Source organism: Nesoenas mayeri (assembly GCF_963082525.1).
Source record: "Nesoenas mayeri genome assembly, chromosome: 2".
Lineage (NCBI taxonomy): Eukaryota > Metazoa > Chordata > Aves > Columbiformes > Columbidae > Nesoenas > Nesoenas mayeri.
Window position 1 is genome coordinate 64,717,929 of NC_137543.1, and position 10,831 is coordinate 64,728,759.

The window sequence follows — 10,831 nt, forward strand, 5'->3', positions numbered from 1 at the left end:
TTTGAGGCTTGGCTTAGATTTATGTGAGTGGTTTAGGTGCCATTCTTTACCTCTGGAGAGCGTACTCTTTTCTCCTGTAGCGGGCTGTTGGAGGCAATGGGTAGTTAGCAAAGGCTGGTTCAAGCCCTTTTTGTGAGTCAGAGCAAGAGAGAGTGACCTTTTCCAGGAACACAGGATATCCGACTATTGAGTATTGCTGTCTTCTGTGTTGAGGCCATGTGAGCTGCAGAATGGCTGTTGTGTTTGATGATCTGGGGACAAGCTGGTGCTCAGGGGGACATCCAAGGCCCAGTCTCCTGTCTGATTCCAACAGGAAGGGAATCTGACCATGAATCTCCCATTTCCTAGATGGATATCCATGGCATTGGGCTGCAAGATAGGAAGGAGCAGGAAAGCTCTGTTTTGTTAATTGAGTTTCTTGCTTTTATTAGCAACACTGCAAAACAAAATGCTGGCTTGAGCAAAATTTTCTTCATTATTACACAAGTTGCTCCAGTTCTTATTTTGCATTAGTCAGATCTTCATTACTTGAGGGTTCAAGCAAAAAGAGAAAAAGACAACAACCCAGTGTGGTATAATAGTCATTGCTTGTTTTATTACTGTACACTATCTCAGGTAGCACCAAATTCAAGCATTGTCTCTCCAGGTAAAGGAAAATGCTGCTGGGAATAATGACCTGTTTGTTTTTCTTGATTTCACAAGTGCTCTCCATAGCCCAAACAAAGATGTGATTTTAGAAAACAAACCCTCCTGTGTACTAGTCATTGGCAGTATTGCTGAAGAAGAAAAGCAAGAGAAGTCACTACTCTCTTCCACGTGTTCTCTTTCTGTTCTGCAAGAGTGACAGGGAAACTTAACATTTCTCTCCCAGTGAAGGAAGAGGGAACAAAGGTAAAAATTAGTGCTGCAGGCTAAAAGACATTCCGCTGTTCTCAGTGTCTGAAGACACTGAAGGTTGTTATCTCATTTTGGGATGGAAAGCAGTCACGGCCCCAAGCCTGACAGTATTCAGGAAGCATTTGGATAATGCCCTCAGACACATGGTGTGAATTTTGGGGTTGTCATATGCAGGGACAGGAGTTGGACTCAATGATCCTTGCGGGTTCCTTCTGACTCAGGATATTCTGTGGTTCTATGGATGTCAAATTAGCTCCCCAGTAGCAGGCCTTTAACTAACCCTACTGACTTGTTTGGAGCTGCAGAGCTCCATGTCCTGTCTCAACCACAGGTGCAGGTCACAGCATAGGATGCGTGGTCGTATGGATATATAACCATTCATTCTGTTCAGTAGTTTTGAAGAGAACAACAGGAGACCTAGCGAGTATCACAATACTTGCTAATTCACTGTTTGCTTTGAGTAAAACTAAAGGTGTGTACAACGTAATATAAACAGGAAAATATTTTGTAATATTTTGCATTGTATAATCCATTAGAAAGTCCGTATATTTGTGCTTTTTCTGTTTATGTTATGGTTCCTGGGAACTTGCAGTATGTTGCCTAGAAAGAAAAGCATCGTGTTGGATTGCTGCTGAATTTTCAAGTCTTTTCAGATAGGACATCAGCTTGAAAGAGCACCCAGAGTGAAAGAAGTGACATCTGGTTAATTGTGGGTGGCTCACAAGCAGTTAAAACTCTGCAATGCCAAAGTACATATTTTTTTTTCTTTAAGGTGCTCCTTTAGGATCTTCATCTCTCTGTCTCCCTCCTCTTTTTTTACTTCCTTCATTTGGTTAAGAAGGGTTGGACACAACTTCCTCCAGAGCACGTCAGCAGCACTCTGAGCATTAGCCAGAAGAAAGTAGTTAGGACGTAACACTCACCCCACATCCCCATGAAAGCAAGAAATTAGTTCTGTCCAGTTCTTTATCTCTGGATCACTCATTCTGCTGGGACATAGGATCTAATGAGCTGAAGAAGAGTTCTAACATGGAAAGAAAGTGCTAGTCATCTTGGGACAAGTTCTGTCCTTAGTTCCACGTGGATGGTTTCTATCAGTGTAGTGTGTTACATGGATCACAAGTGTTCCTGCACAGCCACTCCATGCTGGGCTGGATAGTGTTGATGACAAAGCTTTGCAGAGTAGACCAGATGTTAGCTCAGCCTATTCTTGAAAAAGCTTCCTTTGCTTCCCAAATGACCATTTATAACGCTTTGCTCTACAGTTTTTCTACCAGTGTCAAGATATAAAGATTGAGACTCAAACGCAGATAATCTCAAGGGCACACTCTAATTTAGCCTCAAATTTCTCCCTGCTCTAAAACTGTTAGTGTTTTCTCTCTCTCTCTCTCGTTGATTCTCTTTCCCTCTCTGGCTCTTCCTTTCTCTATCCACATCAAAATATTATTGTTTTGCCCACTTGACACTCTCAGTGGGATGCTGCCGAGTACAGAGCATTCTAACCCTCATTCAGCCAAGCTCTTTCGGCATATGTTTTATTTTAAGTGTGTTACAGACCAGCCCAGAGCCACTGTATATATTGGGCTTATTCACACTCTTAATGCTTTGTTAGACTGGCATCAGAACATTGAAGAATACTGTGAGGTTTCAATTAATTATGAGTGTGTGTTTGTCTTCCTGCTGTTGGGCTTTCTGTTCCAGTTTACAAACACAATTTTTAGCATCATCAGTCATACCAGAAGTAGTTAGGAGTCTGGTGTGGCTAAAAAGTGTCTGGCTGCTGCAGTTCCTTTCTGAACATGAATTCGTCTAACTTCCCTATGGAAAGGAGGCTTACCTCCTCTTCAGCAGCAGATATCCTTCAGTCTTGCTGCCAGGATCCTCCAGAGTGAGTGCTTCGTGTGCTGGGTCTACATAGGAGCAGGTGGCAGACTGGAGGAGTGTAGGAGATCCAGTTATAAAAAAAAAAAAATAAAAAAAATAAAATCTCCAGATTGCATTGTCTGCCTTCCCCCTGCCACTTTGCTGAGGAAAACACTAGCAGCATCAAAGTGAAGTACTCGCTCTTCCTTCTCCCTTCCCACCCTTTTGCTGAGGCAAGGACTCCTTCCTCCTACAGCAACCAGCAGTCTCTGTGCTACGCTGTGGTTTTTTTAAAGGAGGGAGCAAACTACAGTGTCCTGTGCGGTCATTCAGCTCGTCTGACTTTAGGTACCTTGCACAGCTGACAGAGAATACAGGGCACCTCCAGAAAGTTGATCCATCCACCTAAAATCATAATCATCTTCTAAAAACGACTATCCTTCCACTGATGTCAGGAGGAGCTGGAGAAGTCTGTGCTCCCAACTTGGGCACAATTATGAAGTGCCCAAGAGTCAAGCAGGATGAATATTGGGCCAGTTTGCAACAGGAAAGGAGACTCTTGGATGTGCTGAGTCAAAATCTAGCTGTGTAACAGAGTGTGCACAAGACAAGCAGAAAGCTGTAGGAAACAGAGCCTCACATTTATTGTATTTGAGTTATAGAAGGGGAAGAGGATTGTGAAGGGGGAAGAGAAAGTCAGATAACTACATTAAAACCAAGACAATCAAGAGGCCTATCCTAAGTCTGCAGCGTAAATCTGTTGCATTTCTGATTGGATCGACAGCTCAGAATTAATTAGGGCTAAAACTGACCCACCCTGACACAGAGCACAGAGCTCGAGGGTCTTTGAGATACTCAAGGTCTTTGAAATACTTGTGCTCTTTGAGAGGTGTTTCTCACAAAGTTCTGGCCCTGGCATAATCTCTCCCATGTCAGAGGTTAGGGACAGAAAGACTAGCACAGCTGGTGACAGGGTTTCCTGCTCTTTTACTCTCTTCCTACCAAGTTTTTGCTGATCAGCATAATTATAGCACAGAATTGCATAGAGATTCCTGAGAAAAGAAGAAAGGTGTAAAAGCCTTGCTGTGTTCAGTTTGCCAGAATGAGCTGCTAAGTTTGCAGAGCTTTAGAGGCAAGACTTCTGATGAATCATTTTGACAGGCTTATGGAGAGCATCTTTGCCATAAATCACCATTTTTCTTGCAAAAATCAATGGTATCCTAAAACACCAGGCTGAGAAATCCTATATTCACTTTACCCAGTGCCTTTTTAGTTGTCATTACAAGAAAGTCTGAATACAATAATATTTACACACCTCCTCAATCAGTTAGAGAAAATCTATCAGTTTTGACTAGCTGTCCTTCTTGGGATAAATCTTTGCCTTATCATTCCCATGTGGATAAGAACATTATGTGGAAAACAGCGAAGTATTAGAGTCCATCAGCTTCAGTGCCATTGCACACACTTACTACAGGTGACTCGTGCTGCTCCCTTCAGGTTGAGTAAGAAAGACCGTGAGTTTTCCTTTGCCCAAACCAGACTGACTGTGTGGAAATAAGATTAAAAAAAAAACTTAAAGAAAAAAAAAAGTGTTTCCTGCTATCTGAACGCTAACTATTAAATTAAAATCTTCGAGTAAATGCAACCCAAGACCCCTCAAGTGTACTGAAGAGAGGAGCTGTTTGTTACACTAGTACAGTTCCCAGAAACTAGTTGGATACTAATGGTGCCAGAGCACACAGTGCCCTTTTCCAGCGGAAGGGCTTCCACACACATGGCTTTGACTTTCTATTGCTCCACAAGGGATGCCTTACGGATTGGAGACTGAAAATCCCTGAGGCAGCTCCAGTCATGAGGAATTACCTTTGTAGAGATTTGTAAGCAGCAAAGGCTGTTGCACGGCACTTCATGCAGGACAGCGTGGTTTGCTGGAAACTGCTTTACTATTGTAGCACCAGACAGTGGCTTAAGGACGGAGTATCTCCTAATTCTGAATTTCCGTGATTTTGTTATTTAAAGTAGAGCTAGTAATATTATAAACTTTACACATATCGTGTTTTGCATCAGTATGTTTTATGGGTAGCCACTGAACGCACAATTTGTTCATGAAACCTTCTGAACTTCCCTGTGTGAAACAAAGACTGTTTAATTCTGGCTGGAAAACTTAACAATGTTGTTGTGTGCTCTAGAGCCAGAAATAATTTTCCATACTCGGCAGCAAGGTATGCACCTACTGATGCATTCGTTTAAAAATGTGCTCTGCTAATTTGTAGTCAGGTTGTGGATCCATTCTAGTATTTCAGGTCCCTAGATCTATAAAGATATCTTCACTTACACAGCCAGGAAACAACCTCAAAACAGATTAAAAGATGGGAACTCTTCAAAGACTGCAAGATTAATTTAATGTCCTGCAGATTCTCTCAGTAGGCTGGTGGTAAAAAACCCCAACACCCTGCAGCTTTTCAAATCTGTATAAAATATTTATCCATCGAGATTTTTAATGGCAGAATCTGCCTAAGAATTTACTCTCGGTGACCTGTATAGTTAAGGCTTACACAATTACACTATACACCATTTACTGGAAAGGCTTTAAATATTCATTGACTCCTCGTGTTTTAATGTAAACAAGGCACTTAGAGTACCTAGAGTTTTTAATTCCTGCAAGGTGAAAAAGATGTCTGAAGCAGATGTTACTGCTTGGATGAGTGTTGCTCTGAAGCAACAGGGCAGATAGATGGTACTTAAATGACAGAGCACAGTAGCTTCTGGCCAGAGATGTACACATCTGCAAAGCTCTGATTCTCATCCCAAACCAGTATTCTTCAGGAGCTAGCTCTGCCTAAGTAAATAAAATTGAAAAAAAAATGTAAAATGGGTGAATATCAGTGGAAAATCAGACTTTTCCATTTCTGACTGCCTTCATTGAATCTCGTCTGTTTTATTGGTTTGTCAAGAACATCTAGCCAAAACAGGAGGTAAAGGGAGGCAATGAGGAGTTTATATTCACATGTCTGGGCAAGGCACCACTGCACCGTATGCAGACATTATGCCTGCTTCTGGATGTAAAGAAAACTGTAATCTTTTCAGTGTTCATTATAGGACGAACAGAGAAAGTATCTATTGCCTGCTCCTCCTGCAGCAGAGGAACAAGACTTTGGGGCAAGGGACACAATATGGCATGTGGCTGCCAAGGATGGGGGAGAGGACCAGGGGAAGCAAACAATTTCAAATGCATCAAACATGAGAACTGCCGCAATTAGTCACTCCTTATCCACTACTGTCACTATTTTTATATGTCTAATCAGTTAAAATGCATTTAACCTGCATTTCCTTATACTGCCCTATCTGGTATTACTCTATTTCATGTGTAAATTATTATGACTTTGCTATTAAGCAATTTCTTACCTATGAATTTCAAAGTCAAAGGTAAATATCACAAAATTGTTTGTTCTGAAATGTTATATGAATTGATCCACTAAATCTTGATAGCAAACAGCACAAAATTATCTTTCCCTGTGTACCAGTAAAGAGCCTGATTATAATGAATCACAAATCTGATTCATTCTATTTATGCTTGAAGAACTGTGGATGCGTTTAACATGATTGTAACATTTTAAAAGGCTATTAGAAGGGGGATGGACCCCCTATCCCCTTCCTTTTAGGAATGCTGAGGTTTTGGTGACAGATAACACAGCTGCCTTCTCGCTTTTGCTCACTCAAAACAAAATAGTTAACTTCCAGGCTTCTTTTATCTTAGTCCTTTTAAAGACAAATCAACTAAAAGGCAGCAGCTGATCAAAATAACAAAGGGTGGTAAGGTGCCTTTAGTTTCTTGTAAGTGTGTCTGCAAATTCCTGGTGGAATTCTAGGCCTGGCGCTGATGGAGCTGGCTAAGGATATCGATCGCCACTTGAATTCACTGAATAAATAATGGTTGCCATAGTTATTGAGCATTCACAACTGGTGGGGAAGCACGGAAATCTCCAAAACACCTCCTGTGATAGTATTGCTGGAAAATCACCCAATTAATTCTGTCTCATATCATGAAAATTATGCGAGATACAGCAGATGCTTGGACTCCTTGTACTAGAATTTGAATCATAATTTAGCACCTCTGCCACCTATTTTAGCAGCTAAAGAGAAAAGGGCACTTGCCATCTCTTACTTTTGTGTGGCAGAAAGGTTAACTGACATGATGTAACCCCAGCTGTTCTGAGAAATCTTACACTTTCAGAGCATTTTTTCTTTGAGTACTGGAGTATGGATTTGGGTTACACCGAAGAAAACGAGTTCTCTCTGTTTGTGGTAGGGATGCTGACCTCTTTCATCTTTTTTTTTTCTCTTGCGTAGCAGAACGACATGGATTAAAAGAACCAAAGAAAGTGGAAGAGCTATGCAACAAGATCACAAGCAGTTTGAAAGATCACTTAACTTTCAGTTGCCAAAACAAAGGACAACCGCTTGAGTCTGCAGAGCCGAAGGTACTGGGTGTTCTGGCTGACTTGCGTTCTCTCTGCACACTGGGACTGCAGCGCATCTTTTACCTGAAACTGGAAGATTTGGTGCCAGCCCCTTCTATTATCGACAGGCTGTTTCTGGACACCTTACCCTTCTGAGTCAAAGCACCCTCGTGAGAGGCAAATGCCCACCAGAGCAGGCAAATGGATCGTGACTTACAGCTAACATTTCTGCCCTCACTTAACAGAAAAGTAGCTCCGAGTCTAAAATGAGGTCTTTTCTGGCGCTTTGTCCTTACAACCTGAAGCCTGAAACTTACTGGCTTACCGATTTGGGGTTGTGTTCTTTGTTTTCTTTCGTGTGATTTGGGATTTTTAAACGGCTAATGTGGCACTTTTGGACAGTGCTATCCCAGCAGCAGTAAAAGGTTAACACGACTGTTTTGAATCTGTTGTTTAACACCTCATGCTACATGAGGAATAAAATTGTAGAAGCTGTGCTTGAAAACAAGAACAGCGAATAGTTGTCTGCCAGGGTAGTATGTGTTTTGTGAGGATACCTTTAGCATACTTCCTGCATCAAGGGCACATACATCAGCACAATCTAAACAAAAATTCACTTTTTTAGCAAAGTACATTCAATTGAACATTTCATACCAATCAAATATAGCAAAATGACAATGGCTGTTAGCTCCCATGTTCAAGTGCAATTTTTTAAAGTGCTGTCTTACTAAGTCTCGTTTATTAACTAATTTATTTTACTAGGAAAACAAATGGAAGAAATCAAGTGAGAAAATTACGTGCACTAACTTACCTGACAGAGTTTTCCAAACTTGATTCCATGTAGCGTGACTTATTGACAAATGTATGTGGAAGACACGGGAGCAACTGTGGCTCAGTTGTTCCTCAGCTAAGGAAACCCAAGGAAGTAGTGATTGGAGCATACAGGGTCAGCATCAGGGATAGTTCAGTTTTAGACTTTTAACATAAGCGACTAGTTAGTAAACAGGCGGAAGGCGGTTTTCAAGAACAAGCAAGTCTTGTAAAATAGTATGAATGTAAGTGCTAGGAAGGATATAGTGGGCTGCGTTTAAACATTCCGTGTTCGTACTCCTTTTTGTATGTTTATACTGTTGATGCCATATTAATATGAAATAATTTGTTGCATAGTGTCTTTATTTGTATAAATGTTTGTATGCATGGTATATTGTAATGGCTTTGCCTGTATTTATTGCAATGACTGCCAGCTCATGGGAGCCCTGTTACACATGATAACTAAATGGGGTGTTCACACTGACTCAGACACACCAGTTGGAAAACTATATACATATATATAATGTGTATATATATATGTATATACCTTTATTTGTGTGCGTGTGTGTGCGCGTGTCTTTTTATTAACCATTTGTATATAAAATATCTGTCAAATCACAAGCAGAGTTATTTTACAGTTTATTTGCAGTGACTTCTAAGGCAGTACTGTTTAGCACTTTGATATTAAAATCTTGCTCATGTTTTGCTAAATTCAAATGATATTTAAGAAGTTTAGTTCTAAAAAACTTTATATGCACTGTATTAAGTCAAAATTTTGTTGGTCATTTTGCTAAGGAAATTTTTGAATGTCAACCTGATGTCACTGTATCTTTTGTTAGCTTTAAACATTCTAGCTTTTGTCTTTTTTTAAACTATGCTGTTTATATGGAAATTAAATTATACAATCAAACAGATGCCAAATGAATTGCCTAATTGCTGCAAAGGATAACCCAGATATTGAGTCACTGTATGGTTTTCAAATAGTAATCTGGTATTTTATCACTTACTATGTTTGGATGTGCTTTTATGAAAAAATTATTCTTATATCAAGATTTATAGTAGTGTCAATAGGGAAACAGACTTCTAATCACTATAGTTAATATTTCCGGTTTACCTGCAGATAATATTTGGAAAAGTATTGCTTTTTGTATTGACTTTTAAGCTTATGTGCAAACATAATAGCATAATTAAATATCAGAGAAGCTAATGTTTCTTGTAGGTTGCTGTAACAGGCCTTACCAGCAAGACAAATATATTTTGACTGAATTTGCTTTTGTATATACTAAATATATATATATATATACACGTATATATATATACACTCACACACGTGCGCATACAAAAACATACAGACAGAAAATCCAAAAGTATGTTTACTTTTGTCTCCTTGTGTAAGACACAAGGTCCCTTGAGAAATGACTTTTATCTAGGGACAAATCCTGCCAGGTGCTGAGCACCCACCAGATGAGGGCTTGCAGATGCTTCCTGCGAGTGGGCCCTTACAAAGACTTTTCAGGCGAATCAGCATAGTACAGTAAAATTGCTTTTTTGTTGAGCAAGGTTTATTTATTAAGTGGGATGCGAGTGGGAGGTAGAAGGTCCAGAGCCCCGTGTGAGATTTCATGTAGCCCGTGTCCTCCAGTCTTCCATAGATAGTCTTAACTGTGATACTCTCCCAAATCCCGTCATCTGTGGAATTGTCCTTCACGTCAACTTCATGACACGGATTCATCCCAGAGTACAACCAGTGACAAATCACAATGCTAAAAGAAAGAGTTGACGCAGAATAAACCTAGTACTTCTCTTAGAGCTCTCTCAGTGTGAACATGCCTTTGTCTAGGCAGAATTCAGGAATATATCAGGTGTTAAGGGAGAGTGCCTTGTTTTTATTTCAGACAACAGTGTTTCAAGAGTTTCTTCACTCCGCTAACCGCAGTACTTTTTTTCTTTTTCTGGTTTTTTTTTGGTGGTGTTAACCTGTGGGTTGAAAGAAATGCTCTTGTACATATACAATGTAAATTAAAATTATTAAATTGAATAACATTTTTTTCAGAGGCCCCATGTGTGTTGAATAAGTACGCTTAATTCTGTTAAAATCTGATGTGAATTTTTTATCATTTATAAAACATTTAAAAAATTGTCTACTTGAGTCTTAAAAGTGGAAAACTTGCTGAAGCATGCTTAAGAACACTGGCAATTTAATGGCTAGTCTTTTGATTAAAATAGCTTTTATATAAATACAATCAGACCTGTGATATCTGGCTATGCAATCTCAATTAGATGATGAGAGCTGGACCATGGTTGTCCCAGAGGTTGAACTACATGAGGACCAGAGCAGAGAGACCACCTGCCCCTCACTGTACTTCTCCTCCATGGCAGGAAGAGATTGTCACTAACTCATTAATGGTGATGGCCACAAGGGAGGGAGGGCACTGCTATAGTGCTGGTGGTCCCATAGCACATATGGCTGGCTAGAAAGAGCTCTGATCCCATCTTCTGCCCCTTTGTGTCAGTAAATCCTGGGAAGACACGGCTCCAGCAGGCACATGCAGCATTTTCTTTAAATCTGTGTCCAGCTCCTTTCCTGACCATCCCTTTGCTTTGCAAGAGGAATCTGTCTATCCCCTGCCAGTCAAAACTGCTTGGCTACAAATGTGTTTTCTATAAGTGCAGTTTTGAGAGGCATCTGTCACTATTCAGGTATTGCCATGAGTAGCTGTGCCTCCAGCACGCCTCCCTGAGAGCTGTTCCGCAGGAAGTGCCCAGCTGGAGGTGACATCAAATGATGTGCAGTGGCAGGC

General features: G+C 40.4%; 1 protein-coding gene across 4 annotated transcripts in view; it reads left to right on the plus strand.

Moving 5' to 3' along the window:
* Positions 1-10,206, plus strand: part of NR4A3 (nuclear receptor subfamily 4 group A member 3) — a 30,612-nt gene extending 20,406 nt beyond the window's left edge. For 2 of the 4 annotated variants that reach the window (XM_080340761.1, XM_080340759.1), the window contains one exon: positions 7,111-10,206. In XM_080340761.1, the coding sequence (XP_080196887.1) occupies positions 7,111-7,376 (266 nt within the window). In that variant the 3' untranslated portion in view covers positions 7,377-10,206. The remainder of the gene's footprint in view (positions 1-7,110) is intronic. The other 2 variants (XM_080340762.1, XM_080340760.1) reach the window with 1 other exon arrangement.
* The last annotated feature ends 625 nt before the right edge of the window (positions 10,207-10,831 follow it).